Consider the following 16,383-nt stretch of genomic DNA (forward strand, 5'->3'; position numbering starts at 1 on the left):
AACCAGGAAAGCACCTTATATTTTGCATTTGTACATGTTCAGAGGCAGGGGGCATAAATGGGCAGAATGCTAATGTTATGAGCTAACTGGAGCTAGAGGAAAGCCATAGCAAAACACAGTGAGTGAACCGACAAAAAATGTCGGAAGCGAACAAAAACAACGGCCGGGAGGTTGCGACTTAATTGCGACAGAGAAACATAATCGTTTTTGAAAAATAAAAAAATAAAAAGAGAAACAAGCCAAAGGTGCCAGAGATTAGCTGTCTACAGACGGACAGACATGCAAAACATACTCTTCCCATGTCTTCAGCCTGATGGAGACAAAAAGGAGGGAAATAATTAATAATAGGTAAAAGACGCACAACGGAGATGGCCATGCATGCAGCAGCACTGCTGCACCTGGCAGTTATGACTCGTGTGATTCTTGTTTTTAGAGGAGTACACACAACAGCAACGATAATAATTAATTAATAAATATTTTTGCAAATAATAATACATGAATAATAATAATAATAATAATATTGCGTGAAATATAATGTTTAGTAGTGTGGTTGAGGGATGTATTTGTCCATTCCTGTTCCGTGGAGGTCAACTTCAAGTAATCAGTCATCAGTGTTCATTAGTGGAGGCAATCATGAAAGCATTATGTTTTTCTTTTTTTTTTCATTCAGTGTCTCCCTCCATTTTATTCATCTGCAATGCTTGGTCATGGAAGTAGGCCTATGTGAGCTTTTTGTCTCCACCAGGCCGAAGGCATGGGGAGAGAGTATGTTTTGCACTCCGTCCGTCCGTCCGTGTGTCCGTGTGTCCGTGTGTCCGTCCGTCCGTTAGAAGCTAATCTCGGCCACCGTTAACCCGGTCGATGCCACATTTTGCACACACACTCCCTGGATGCCAACGATGAACCTCTGCCCCAAAATTTCCAGAACGGCCTGTTATAGCGCCACCAGGAGGCCGCTTTGTGCAAAACAAGTTTTTGCACAGTACACCTACAGATTTTGTCCAAAAATCCCGCAAATCGTTACACAGTATCTCCATAGTCATGTGCTCAAGACGGATGTGTCTGATATTTCATATTCCATCCTAATTGGCTAACATTGGCTTTCAAATTTTGCAGGATTGGCCTGTTTTGAACAAAAAACCTCAAATCATGAACGCAGCGTGCAATTTCACGTGAAATCTTTCACGCACTTTCCTACTAGGCTGAGGAATATAGCCCACCCATTTCACATTGCCCTGTTATAGCGCCACCAACAGGTGGATTGTGCATGCGTGCCATCAACACGGATCTGCACCATTTCCCATATTCCATCCTGATTGGCAAAGATTGGAACAAACAAACAAAAAACATGTTTATATTACTCCTAAATATTCCTATCCTCCTGGTGGAGACCTGTGCCCAGAAGGGCACTTTTTCTAGTTATGTCCTGTATCAGGATTGTCATATTCTGTGTATAAATGATAGGCAACACAATACAAACTATATCTAGGATAAATTCACCACACTTTGACCCCTGGCTCAGATAAAAGGGGGTGTAAGTGATATTATTTGTTAAAAGCTTCCTATAATTATACTAATCGTTGGTCTTTGCTATATAGTGTTTATTCCCTGACTCTCCAGCTCTCTAGTAAACAGAAAATCAGTTCAGGATACCAATTTCGTCCAATCAGGAGTGAGAACTCAACAAAGATCAGTATGAACTATGAACTTACATGTCTTTAGTGTTCCATATTTCGTCTGCATTTCTTTTGGTTTATAATCAGTTCCAAAATCACTTGTTACTGTAATCCTGTATTCGGTTGAGTTCTCCTGGTTGGTTTCCACCCTGAAAATGTATTTTCTCTTTACTAAAGAGCAGAGCTGGAGAGACCACTGTTACTTTTTTTTTTAATGTATGTGCCCAAAATAGGTTAACCCTAGAACACTATGTTTTTGTTACACCATCACTAAACACGGGTATATTTTACCCAATATAAAAAGTTCCATAAAAAATATTTCTCATCAAAAGTAGGCCTACAGCAATACATGGCAACTTGAGCCACTCTTATTTAATATTTCATCGTGACTTTTCACAAAAAACAAATAAAATAGATTTCATGTTTGATGTTGATTTCAATGTTTTTAAATATTGCTTAAAAAAAAGAGAGAGAGAGAAATTAAGTTGGGAACTTCTCCTCTGGTCCACCCTAAGACATGTGAGAATGGTCCAGTGAAGAAAAAAATCCACTGTGGGTGTATTGGATTTTTCTCTATCACACTATCACTAAACACGGGTGAAATTCACCTGCCTGTAGAAAGAAACCAGGGATGTGGGCAGGGAAACAGACCTACCAATTCTATGATGTCACTGAGCATCATGAAGGTACTGAAAGACCCACCCACCTCAGACATTCAGCAACACTATGAAAATTGCAAAAATATAATCGTCCGGATGAAAAATTTAAATCACCCATGTTTAGTGTCATGCCCATACGGGTGCGTGACATCTTCATTATCACTAGAGGGCCTCCTGGAGCCGTGTTGACTAGGCCTATATGTGTTTGTGTTTGTGCCCGTGTTTGAAGGTGGGTAAACAAATGAGAAGCACACAAATGGGGTGCCAGTTCCGAACTTCCGATCTGGTTGAGAAGCACTGGTCTGGTAAATTGGTAATAACTCACTCACAGTTACTGGTGTGACTGAGTGCAGAGCATTATCCTACTTTCCTACAGCACTTGCCTCAACCTTTTTAATTCCAAATCCAAGTTTGATACTTTTCCTCACCTAGGCCTACATTTGCAGAGTTGCAGACACGTATAGGCCTATTAAAGGCTCCATTTTGGTGACGATCAGTCATTGTACCGGGGACTGGTGACCCCATTAATACCCCAGGACTCTCAAGGAAGTAGGCCTATATATAATTTTCATTTCCTACAATTCCTTTCATTATTATTTTTTAAAAGATCTTCAAAAACGTCCTGCTGAAGTGGTTACGATCATCCTAATGAATGTTTTGTAAGTTTCAAATTTCTCTTTTGGATCAGCTAAACATTTTGGGAACGCCTGGGCTGGCCCACGTACAGTACCCAATGATGGGACAACACAAAGGATTGTACATACCTGAATGTATTTGTGCAAGCAAACAGAAACATACGTAGTAGGCCTACATAGGCCTACATAACATAGCCTACATACATGTTCAAGATATCGCCGACGTGATTCCACACATACAAATGTATGCACATGCATACATTTGTAATACAGTATATAACTTGTGACTTTTCATGAATTCCCCAAACTCGAACTCCTGCTAACCCTTAAATATAACCCTCACTATGGCAAACTGGCCATGTGTATTGCCTTAACCTTAACTTTAAACCGCCCTAAACCAGTGGTTTTCAACCCTTTTCTTATCAAGGCCCCTATATACAGCTTTTGTCCCCACACGTCTCATATTTGCCATTGACAATGAAAGTAGGTCATATGTCCGTCAAATATGACGTAAATTTGTGGTAACAAAAACATAAAATGCCATTGACAATGAAGGGAAAATGTACGTCATAATTATTATCTGCATGTGCATCGGCAGTCAATTGTTTTCTCTCGTAATGTAGGTCCAGTAGTCTATACTTCTGGAATGGCAAAGCATTATCTAATTATCTTATAGGAGCACTAAACATTTCCTAATTTCAACCTTATCTTGATATAAAAGGGCAGTGGTGGGGAAAAGTACTCAATTGTTTTACTTGTGTAATAAGTATCAATGCTTCAATGTAGAAATATACAAGTAATACAGTGTTATTAGAGAAAGTAAAACATGTAGTTTTTGCATTTGCTGCTTTCTTTCGTTTTAGTCATTTTAGCTGTTTCTGACAGGAAGGCATGGGGAGAGAGTATGTTTTGCACTCACTGTCCGTGTGTGTGTGTGTGTGTGTGTGTGTGTGTCTGTGTGTGCGTGCGTGCGTGCGTGCGTGCGTGCGTGCGTGCGTGCGTGCGTGCGTGCGTGCATGCGTGCGTGCGTGCTTGTCCGTCCGTCTGTTACCAGCTAATCTCCGGCAACGTTAACTCGGTCGATGCCAAATTTTGCACACACACTCCCTAGATGCCAAGATGCCTAGATTTTTCAGAACAGCCTGTTATAGCGCCACCAAGAGGCCGACTTTTGTTTCATGCACTTTCCGCTGAGGAATATATCCCACCCTTTTCACATTGGCCTGTTAGAGCGCCACCAACAGGTGGATTTTTGCAAAACACATTTTTGTAACACAATGCCTCAAATCATCCAATTGCCATCCAAGGCGTGAGAAGAAATGGCACCCTTTTCACAATGGCCTATTATAGCGCCACCAGGTCAGGAGGCCACAGCCTGACCTGCCGGTGGAGACCTGTGCCCCGAGGGGCACTTTATCTAGTTGGTCCTAATACCCTCCTACAGACAATGTAGGCATAGATATCACTGGACAATAAAAATTCAGATCCATCTGAACTGAGTGGTGCTGTACTGTACTCGTACTGTACTGTACAGCGTCTTCGCCATATTTGGCGGCTACCGAAGAGATTGCACAGAATTTTGCAAGCTGCTTTTTTTGGCATCCCAATTTTTTGGAAGCCTCTTACAACCAACCTATGTACATGTCCTAGGGCCGGCTGCCAAAGATAAACACAATTAGATTGCACCTATAGCCTAGCTCTGGTCCATAGCCTTCAAGACTATGGGACTTAATGGGACTTTCGGTTTTAAATCTCAAATCGAAATCAGACCAGCCTCTCCTGCGTAAATAAAAATAACGTTTTTGCTACTCACCAAAACAAAGGCGGGTTTGTGGCTTTCTAATGACACAACCCGCCTTTGTTTTGGTGAGTAGCAAAAACGTTCTTTTTATTTACACTAAAGAGGAGAGGCTGGTCTGATTTTCTGAATGTCCCATAGCCTTAAACTGAAGCAATAGAAGGCTATGGACCAGAGCTACCTATAGCCTAGCTCTGTGATGGTCTGGAGGAGCATGGTTGCATTTAACTTTGGTCATAAAGGCTTAGTTCTTCTAAGCTCTAGAATCAAAGGTGCAGTCAGGCCACTTCAAGAATGGAAACTGATCTGTTCCCTTCATTGACAACAACAACATCTGGTGCATTAGCAGAGAGATGTCCAACAATTTCAGGATTTTCAGTAGGCCTACAGATCTTGAAACATGGAAGGCTAATGTTTGTGCATTCTCACAGACAGTGTAAAATGTTTAAATATGCCCTTTGTTATGAGGTCAACTATTGTGTCATGGCGTGCTATGTAAAAGCCCTTTATAGGAATAGCAGCAATTCAGAATGTGTGACATGGTTTCAACTTTACACACACACACACACACACACACACACACACACACACACACACACACACACACACACACACACACACACACACACACACACACACACACACAACACACACACTGGCAGTACAACAATGTAATAGAAATAGCAGAAACCAGAAAACAAAAATAATAATAAATCAATACTTTTGATTGTATGACACAGATTTCACAGCACAAGATCATAGCCCATGATGGCATATACCAATGAGGCTTTTACAGGAAATCTTAAGTTAGACTTTCTTTTTCTCTAAGTTCCTCTATTTCAGGAAAAAGGGGAACTTCAAAGTTGCATGCGTTTATTAAAGACGACTCACAGCTCAAGACTCACAGCTTCACCCACAAGCGCTTGGTTTGGTAAGTCTTCATGATTAGAATGTACCCATTCTTCTTGGTTGAATTGTTATTCACCTCTGAATCCCTACTTTTGTACAAAACAGTTGTTATACTGTATATTTGTACGTCTTTAAATGTTCTGATGAATTGTGCTTTTCTGGGTCTCAAAGATCTTGATTTAATTTAACCGTGCTTTCCTTGAACTACCAATTTTCTGCGTGCAGGGGTAAAATTGGTTCATCTTAATTGTGCTTTCTAACAACGGTAAATTTGGGAGAGTTCTGCCGGTTTGCCGGTTATGAACGATATTTAACCACCACAGTTTCAACTAAATCACTGCAATTGAAATAAAAATGTCTTCTGTTGTTATTTTGACAGTGAGTGATAAGTTAACACATCATGAGCCTCAACTCGACAACTTGTTACATCGTCAACGGTACAGCCGTGTGCTGGGAGGACGGACCCCCCGTCGTCAGCTCTTTTGCAGCAGGTCTGGCCGTGGGCCTGGGCCTGTTCCTTCTGTTGCTGGTGATCGTGGCCGCCCTGGCCGTGTACACACAGCGCGCTAGATGTGGCAACGTCATGCTCGAGTCTCACGGGAGCAGAGGTGGCCTCAAGAAAGAAGAGGATAACGAGGATCGTCATTCCCAACAACGCTACACCATGACCAGAGAACAGTCCGGTGGACAGACTCCTATCTATGAAAACTTTAACGTTCAAACGTCTGGCCGAGGAAGGCCAGCAATACACGTGAACATGTGAGTTATAACCTTGAGATATATTTTTTTACCGTAGTCCAATCAAACACCAAAAAACAAAAAGTATTACATTCATGGAAAACTTCCTGCTCAAAGTATTGTCTTCTTGTCAAAGTAATTTGGTAAGAAAAAGGACACAGTGGATGTAGATGAGGAAATATTGTGTTTCCCCATTTTGCACAACACCGCAGTAGGCCTATTTCCAAATTTGACCCATATCTTGATTTGATTTGTATTAAAAAGGGGGAAAAAATCATGCACTCTGCCAACAAATGACTCAGTATTGGACTTTTCTCCAAGCCGGAGATTAATGTTAACAACAAGAGGAGACTGTGTGCTTCTCAAGCATTATTTGTCTTGTTGGTGTAACCATGCCCAGGCAATTCTAGCTTGTTCAGCTTGGACCTTTCTTAGCCCTGGTCCAGTGCGTTAGCGAGTCTCTCTCACCAACGCCCTGACTGGAAAGGCCTCTGCACACACAGGTAAATTCCACTGCTGTGCGAGCGGTCCAACTTTTTACCGAAAATTAACAAAACTACTCCGCTAATCTCCTAAACAAAGCCTGTTTTGTGTTGGTGAAAGTCTATTCTCCAGGCTGGGAAGTGTCTCATTGTCCCCAGCTTCTCTCTAAAATGCACAATTTTTGTCATGAAATAAAATGCATCCAACTGGATCAGCGCAGGCACAACCCGGAAATGTAGTAGTAGAAAGAAGTTACTCTGTCTATTTACTTAATTAAAATGGCACAAAGTGCATTTTAGAGAGAAGCTGGGGACCTGAGACGCTTCCCAAGCCTGGAGAATAGACTTCAACCAACACAAAACAGGCTTTGTTTTGGTGTTTAGCGGAGTCGTTTTGTTAATTTTTGGTAAAAAGTTGGACCGCGCGCACATAAGTGGAAATTACCCATGTGCGCAGAGGCTTTCCAGTCAGGACTAGTGAGAGATATACTCTAACGCACTGGACCAGGGCTAGACATTTCTGTGCCTGTGTGTAGGCCTACTGGGAAAGTGGGAAACACATTCTGGCATATATCTAACTGCATATTTAACCACCCTGACCCCATGTCTCTCACCTATATACAGGTCACACAGTGACCCCGAGGAAGATTTGTACCTGCAGTGTGATTCACCAGATGATGCAATATACAGCAATGACTTGGCCATCAGGCTTTCCATGCTTCCGCCCGTCGCCCAGGACGAAGAGGACCTTTATATTGTTCCAGATGCAATATAAAGCAGGAGAACAACAATGGGAAGTCTGACAATAAATCAGAGTCTCTGACAATACCTTCAACTGCATACAGTACTCTACTGTGGAGTCGTTCTATTTAAACCAAAGAAAGGTTGGAGGCAAAAGACTCCACCTTTTTACGAGTTATGAGTGGAAAACAGCGTACAATTGTCTATAAACGTATATGTAGTCTATACAAATGTTGTATTTAAATACCGTAGAATCTCATAGATGAGAAGAAAGAAAAATTGTTATTATATTTTTGACATCCGCCCCGTTTAAATGATCACCCTGCTAATTATAATTAGCAACATTTATTATAATAATGTAATATATTGTTAATATAAATAATGATTTGTTTTCAAAAGATTTCATTGTGTCATATATATTCGATTCACAGCTGAACAGCAGCAACGGCGGCAATTTGATAATCTTCTCCGTTATGTTAACTGTCTTTTATGCCTGTTCATCATTCATAGTCAAATTGCTGAGTTCATACTAAAGCTTCAGCTTTTGTACAGGAATAGCACAGGAATGCATTTTGAACACTGGTTCTGACCACGACCACCGCAGGTCATATTGGCATGATGACGTATAGTTGTAAAGTCATGTGTTTTACCAGATTCTAGAGAATCTGATGACCACGTCGTGTGTGCTCCCAGAGTGTGTGTGTGTGTGTGGGGGGGGGGGGGGGGATGTACACGGGTGTCATAAATCACAAACAAGCCTATACTGAAACTGATCAAAATGTATTATTATGTATATACATAGGCTACATGTATGTAGGAAATTATGCTCATTGAAATTATGCTTAAAGTTCTGCTCAAGTCTCAACACAAATCTTTGTATTATTATTTTATTTTCAGTGTTTGCCCCCACTATGCCCCATATAGAGGTTTACTGTTTACTATACCTGCTGATATAATATTGATAGGCCCTGGACTGGTAAAGATATGATTGATTGATTGTTTTTATTTTCGAAAGAGACAAAAACATAGAATAAACTTTCATTTCTAGTTCACCAAGATTTCAAGGGAAAGAGCCACCGTGTTCAGATAACACTTTGCCTTAGCAGGTCAGATAAGTATAGCAGTTTGCTAAACACAGTGAATTCCTAGCAAGAGGATCACAATTCAAGAAACGATATATATTCTTTACTTTCCACTTTTCATTTCTAAAGTATGGTGACCTTTTCTTTCTTTCTTTCTTTCTTTCTTTCGATCGTTCGTTCTTCACTGTGGCTCGACTCCTTCAATCAATACACATTTCCAGGAAGGCTATTTGAATAGCAGCTGCTCAAAACCAGGAGACTGCCGTCTCCCTCTTTCGCAGAGGGCACGCTGCCATAGAGTACACTTGGAGGAGCCCATGACAAATGTTTCTTTATACGTGTATACTTTGGGTGGCACTGACACGCAAGGCCTTTCAGACTAGAAGATTGAGAACGTTTCCATCAGTACATGGTTGTGTAATTATGGAGGATGTCATCCTCGAAACAAAGGAATGGAGGGGTAGCAACCGGACTTAAACAAATGAGTGAGCAGTTACAGGCGTACAGAGAAGAGGTAATATGGTAAACATTTGTGTCTGCAGTTAGCGATTAATTACCCTTTGACTTAGTTACCTTTTTATTCAATCATTTAGGGTCACTTGCCAGTCACACCTTTAGATTCATCTACTAATTAATGGGAAAACAAACTATAGACTTCTACGTGACCTTTATACATACTTTAACTGAGAATAGGTGTGGTGACAACATGAAAACATAAAAAGAAAACATTATAAATACTGTTCGCTACCCTTTAGAAACATTATTTTCTTCTCCATATAGCTTCTTATAGCATAAACATACACAGTACAAATCCTATGTGTGTGTAAAAATGTACACCTTCAGAGTAAAATGAACAATGAGGATTTCACTGTATATAGACTGGACATCAGGGGTGATTCTATCCACCTCAATGAAAATAATAGAAGTGATTTTGGTTTTCTCTAGATGCTCTATTTAACGATGCTAATCATTTGTTATTTTCTTTACCTAGTTCCAGATAAAAACTAAGATATGGTCAGGTGATTACACTTATCATACTATATCTCATATTATTATTTGCTCTCTATTGCCTATAACTTATCTCAGTGGCATTCAAAAGTAATTACCACAGACATAGTCTTTGATAATCTGCAATGGAAATACATTTACAGTATCTTCAACGGATAGCCTATAGGTAATCTGAATGGTTCGGAGTTTACACAGAACACATCTGTCTTGGATGTGTTTAGCCAATTTCACTTTTCAGTGTGTATTTCTGATAGCTTTGCTCCCTAGGTCAATGACTCTAATCAAGGCCATGCCGGGAACAGCTGCGAGTTCAAGGCCAGGAGACATACTGTATACTGCCGGGAAGGATATGCTATCATATCTTTTGCGCTGTAGCTTTCTGGAAAACTCTGACCGAGGAAAAATGTTGAAGTTGAAGTGCTTGTAAATGTTCTCAGGGAGTGGGATGTGCACACATAGACATCAAAGGGCGCTTCAGCCCCTGTCCTTTTACTTGTCTGAACAACTGCCCTCAACCAGACCATGAATGCATGCAATTAGTATGGTGAAGAAAATGCACATGCCCCCCTCCTCTCCTTTCCATGCTAAATCCGAAGGCAGCATTCAGGAGAATTCCTTTTTTTCCCCCCTTCCGAAGTCTCCTGAACTTGTATACAACATTTTGCGTTCAAATCCATGTAGTGCACTACATCTCCACTAGCTAAAAAGTCCTGGGTTGTGCCCCGAAAGTATTTCTGTCCAAAAGCAGTGGCGTGCACAGACATTTAGACGGGCAGGTGCTCAAGTGAAAAAAGGGCACCTTGTGCAGCGCGTGGAACCGGCTGGTTGCCTTAACCCATTTTGGGACGGGAACCCAATTTGGTGTTAGCATTATGGTATGCTTTAGCTATTGAAAGATAGCAGATCTACAAGCTCATAGCGCGCCACCGAGTGGCGCGCTACGAGCTTGTAGGTCTGCTATTTATTTTTTTATCGAAGAACCACTGACAGATTGTGGGGGCTTAAATAATATAGTAGAAGTGTTTTTATCAAGAATTGATCAATGTCACCATGGTCCACACACTACAAAAAAAAAATTCAAGAGCACATTGCCAAAAGGGCAGGGGGTGCTCTAGCACCCCCTAGTGTCTATCTGTGCACGCCACTGTCCAAAAGTGCCCTCTTTACGGGGTTTCAGCCCCTGCCCCTCTAACACTCTCTGCACGTCCTAAGAAGCAGTCCAAAATCAGTCCAAAAGCTGCACACATATAAGGCTATTGCGACGGTTATTGTTGTACAGAATCCCATAATAACATATAATAACTAACACTGTATAGAAGATCTGTACACCGTCTTCATGAGACAGTAAATATGTATTTATTTTAATACATACTTATTTTATATAATACATTTATTTTGGGAGGGTGTGCAGACCTTCTCCTTCGCTATACACTTGTAAATGTTCTACCAATTATTATTATTATTATTTATTTTTTTAGTTATTTTGCTTTGAGGTATAAAGAAGGAAACACAAGATTAGATCAAACCAAATATATTTATTTCAAGATGTACATATTTCCAATCATTCAAGTGCAAACATATCATTGTTATTCATCTGATCATATTAATTTATGGAAATGTATTAGACAGTAAACTAAATTACAAATGTATAAAGGGTCTAAACAAAGTGCCTCATAAAACAGTGTTTTCACAATCCATTATGAAGGTGATAAGAACACTAAATATTGTACTGTAACAATACAACATATAATATTAGACATTACAAAATAACTTACAATAAATATATTTTCAAAGACAAGGATATGTACAGTAGTATACCTATTCTTTCAACTAAAAAACAACAACATACAAGTCATACAGACATACAGCAGTGCTTCATAATTTACAGTAACATTTTGTGGTTTTAAAATGCATTTTGTCGTGAACACCAATTCAGTTAGAGAGACTATGATGATCTGGCATGTTTAGGCCATGACTGTTAATTCAACTCACAATACGCTTGACATATAAGGCTATACCTACTACCGACCATTTTCCAAATCATGCCATGGTCTGTTTGATTTCCAAGGAAGCCATTGGATTATGTTCATTTCAGTAGGCAGGCAGGCACACACACACACACACACACACACACACACACACACACACACACACACACTACACACACACACACACACACACACACACACACACACACACACACACACACACACACACACACACACACACACACACACACACACACACAAATTTGATTTGATTTGATTATTCAAGTAACTTTAGTAACATTTGGAATGGCAGCAGAAATAGCGTCTGCTAAATGCCTACATTGTAAATGTTAAAGAATCCTAAAGTCAAAAATGTGATGACGGGCAAATTGTGAATGTTTATGTTATGTACAGTATGTATTGTACACTTATATGGTCAGAGATGTGAATAGGCATACATTATATGTTTTATTTATCCCGGTATACAAGTCAATAAATAAAAACATTCTAATTTTCCTCGGCTCAACGTGACTCAGGCACAATGGCATTTGCTGACAATCAAGTCGGCGTACGGAGTCAGCTTCAGCCGTCCCCTGCTGTCGTAATGCATGAGCACCATGGGCTCGTAGGCCGCCGGCACGCAGCAGGGCTGGTGGATCTCTGTGCTCGTCATCTGCTGGTGCAGCCGAGACTTGACCTGCGTGTGCATGCTGGCCGGTTTGTAGTTGTGGGGACAGGAGCCGTCGCAGAAATGCATGGTGTAGGAGGCCGGCGCCACCACCCAGTCTGACCAGCCGATCTCTCGGAACGACACGGTGACCGTCTTTCGGCAGCAGCGTCCTTGCTCGTCGCAGTCTTCTTTGCTAGAACGTTGCTGTCTCCTCCTCCTTCTCCTCCTCGCAGCCGCAGGTCGGGGTTCTGTGAGATCTAATTCCAGATCAAGCCTCGGACTTTCCATCGCCTTTGAGCTATCTCTTTGATCCCCGACGGTCAGCCCGACGTCCACCACCAGCGACTGGACGTCGTCGCTCCGTCTCCACGTCTCCGTCTCAGATTTGACGTCCACCGCCAGAGCTTCGGCGGTCGACGCGTTCGCGTGGAAGAAGAGGGGAGTTTTCAGTGGCTTCACCCCGGAGATTCTCACTTGGATCTTTTGCCTTGTTTCGGCCTGATCATCGGGCACCGATTCGTCCAAAATCTGCCTGAAAACCTTCAGCTCTGCCCGCACTAGTGTCAGTTCTGTCTGGATGTTAGGGTTCTTCTGGAAAACAGCTCTGTACCATTGCATGTGTTGATGTGATTCAGTGTGTTCGCCATGCATGCTGCCAAGGTCTTTCACAGGGTGTACTGGGAGAAGAGAAAGAAAAAAAACACATACTGTGAACATTGAGGTGGGCATTTATGTGCCCTCATACTTGCTATCTCACTATCTCTGTTTAAAAATGCACTTTGTCGAACAACTTCATGGCATGACATTTTAATTATTTAAGTTTGATTCCTGGTACTCTCTCACCTTGTTCTTTTTTTTTAGATTTGTTTTGGGGCTTTGGGCCTTTATTGATAGTGAACAGTAGACAGACAGGAAAGGGGGAGAGAGATATGAGAGTGACACGCGGAAAAGGCCGTCAGGCCCTCTCTCACCTTGTGTCATGTATCATTTCCACTGTACTACCAATAAAGTCAGAAAATACCGTAGATACGTAGAAAATAAGTAGGAAACCCCTGCACAAATATTGTGATATATAGCATGCAAATAACATCATTGTCATGCTTTAACATCATGAAGCATTTCTTTGAATTCAAATATCCGCCTGCACTCACATTTTGATACAATGTTTAACTGCTCCTACAAAGGAGCTCAAAAAGGACCTAAAAAAGATCATTTTGTTTGCGTTTCTTTGTTTGATTTAGGGGCAACCAAATATTTTTGTAACCGTTTAACACAAACGTTTAATCTATTCGCAATGATGTTCCATACAGTGAGTTGATTCCTATCTTTTGTAAGTGCTGGAACAGACTATTTTTTTGCTAAAACCAGTACTGTGCCTACTACCTATTGTCTGCATCTACATGGGAGGACTCACACAGCAAGTTTTCTTTTTCCTAATTAAGGGTGAAATTTGCATGGTGCCAGTCCAAAAATTGATTTCAGAACGCTCAGTGAAATACTCAGAGACACTAAAGGTTGTGTGATGAGGACTAAATCGGCAACTATACTCCTTTCAATATGCAGTAAAATAGATGATTCACCTGTAGCTGGGTAGAGCACAGTGGAAATTCTGCCTGGAGGAGGAGAATACTGGTATTCCGTCATCGACTGGGTCGAATTTCCTCTGAGCTCCCTCAGTGTCTCCCTGTAGAGCCAGAACATCCTCTTCAGCTCCGGGTCAGAGGCCTTGTTTCCGGTCGGCCTCATGGGTGCTCTGTCCATGCCCAACGAGCTCAGGATCCCCGTCTTCACTGCCTCGAGGAGGACGCCCCTCTGGCTCTGCTCTCTGCCTGCATCAAGTGCACCGTCATCGGCCGTGTGAGGCAGCCGCCGGCCCTCCCCTATTAAGCAGCTGGAGAAGGCGAGAAGAAGGTGTGTGCACGTGAGAAAAGAGCGTAGCATGATGAGTCAGCTGCAGCCAGAGTTATAGGTTTGGCCTTTGACTATAGTGGGAGCTCACTAAAGGAGTGAGTAGTTTAGTGTGTCAGTTGGATATGAATGAAAGCATGCTTGACATGCTTTCATTTATAGAGCATCTGTGTGGTTGCCACACCCCTGGTTCGTCAGGTGAGCACTGCAGCACTCCTTTGGCTTAAAAGCCATTTGTCATTAGGATTTATGCAAGGGACGTTGTGTGTTACACGAGCACAATATGTAACACAGCTAACACTAAATAAGCATCTCATAAGCATTGCTTTTATGAGTTTAAACAATACAAAAGAAATCCCTTTTTGAAGGCAAGTGTGTGTGTGTGTGTGTGTGTGTGTGTGTGTGTGTGTGTGTGTGTGTGTGTGTGTGTGTGTGTGTGTGTGTGTGTGTGTGTGTGTGTGTGTGTGTGTGTGTGTGTGTGTGTGTGTGTGTGTGTGTGTGTGTGTGTGTGTCAATGGCAGACAGACAACAGATGCTCATTGATGTTTTGGGGTGAAGTTGAACCAATAACGTATGAGTACACCTTTGTTATACTGTACATCAACATTTATTCAAACTAATACATTCATCTCGGAGAGTGTAAAAATGTTTATACATAATGTGTGATGATGATGATGATGCTGCCCAGAATAATGGTAGGCCTATACCTGTCTTTCTTTAGATAATTAAGTAACGAAAGTATGCCGTATATGCTGGTCACAGAACCAATTTGATAAATTTAGGGACAGCATGTTTTTATCATATTGAATCCTTCAAGCACTAGGGGCGGGGGTGGCTCGAGGGCTTCTCGATGTGATTGATGAATCAGGTGACAGAATTTCCAATCCACTTCTGCTATTAATGCAACCACATCCTCACATAACTACGTGATGGTGATGTAACATTGTAGAGTCCATGCGCAGGACTGTTACATCATTATTATGACAGAAATTTACTTTCTGTCAAAACAACATATATCCTATACGATTGGAATAGCACAACGTAGGAACCAAATAATTTCACTTCTAGTATGTAATGTTTTGTTGTTATTGTTGCTGTTTATACCAGCTGAACGTATAGGCGACAATTCATCTTTTCCATCTCTTATAGGTTACCAAACAGCTGCCAGTGAAATGAAACCCGTACGTGTCTTCAGTCTGAATTCACTATCAGTTCACAAGATCAGTACAGTGCGTGTTTATGGTGAGGAGTCCCCACCCTATGACGTGTCACATGGGATAACATTGGACCTTATTCTTTTCACCTAATAATGGCTTTCCCCAATATCACCTGGCTGATAAGAAATGATGTATCCCTCTACATCTATACCTATACATCTTGACATATATATTCCCCTGCCCCATACAAGGCAGGGGAAGAGACACACACGCTGTATAGTGAGAACAATGCATTTCACCTTTGACCTCGACTTTAGGTGCAGAAAGTTGAGAAGTGCACCAATCCCCGCATGAACTTTCATTCAAATTGGACCGCAACTTAGGGCGGTAGATCAATGTCCGTTTTCAGTAACAATGACCTTTGACCTTTGGCCTTGGGTGTCTTGGAACCTTGGGGAGAGATTAAAGGCCTACTACCCTTCCTTCCCATTATCTTTCCTGATCTGTCTTTTCATAGCAGTACATAACAGTGAATCTGCAGCTGATCTTCCATAAATTCTAATGATTTATTTATGAACGTTTTTGCTTAGATACAACGTTCATATAAAATAGTCACATAGTGAATTACAATTCCCTTGCACTTTGATTTATTTGCTTTGTCCAAAATATGCTGTTTTAACTGTATTAATATATATGGCCACAAGCGATGAGCAGGTTTCTGAACCGGTAATGCATTTTTTATGGTTTAAAGGTACTCCCAACGGCGATACAAGGTGATAAGAGTTGGAACATAGTTTTGAGCACATTTCTGAGCACTGAATCACTGAGGTGATGATATAATGGCTCAAGCTCAAAAGTGTGAGTTCAGTGTGTGAAAGGTGTGCAGGTGTGTGATTCAGCATGTTATTGGTTCACATGGACCTGTCTCTTTG

The 16,383-nt window shown here is 41.3% G+C and overlaps 2 protein-coding genes across 2 annotated transcripts; one reads left to right on the forward strand and one right to left on the reverse strand.

Moving 5' to 3' along the window:
• Positions 1-6,066: 6,066 nt before the first annotated feature.
• LOC310870025 (uncharacterized protein) lies at positions 6,067-8,317 on the forward strand. The gene is made up of 2 exons (XM_083781039.1): positions 6,067-6,436; positions 7,522-8,317. The coding sequence occupies exons 1-2, from the start codon at positions 6,078-6,080 to the stop codon at positions 7,670-7,672; spliced, it is 510 nt and encodes a 169-aa protein (XP_083637165.1). The 5' UTR covers positions 6,067-6,077; the 3' UTR covers positions 7,673-8,317.
• A 3,931-nt stretch (positions 8,318-12,248) lies between these two features.
• gdf15 (Growth differentiation factor-15) lies at positions 12,249-15,670 on the reverse strand (the record flags this gene model as incomplete). The annotated part of the gene is made up of 3 exons (XM_083781733.1): positions 12,249-13,063; positions 13,967-14,277; positions 15,663-15,670. The coding sequence occupies 3 exons, from the start codon at positions 15,668-15,670 to the stop codon at positions 12,249-12,251; spliced, it is 1,134 nt and encodes a 377-aa protein (XP_083637859.1).
• Between the last annotated feature and the right edge of the window lie 713 nt (positions 15,671-16,383).

The sequence above is a fragment of the Protomyctophum parallelum genome (assembly GCF_964188405.1).
Source record: "Protomyctophum parallelum genome assembly, chromosome: 14".
Classification (NCBI taxonomy): domain Eukaryota; kingdom Metazoa; phylum Chordata; class Actinopteri; order Myctophiformes; family Myctophidae; genus Protomyctophum; species Protomyctophum parallelum.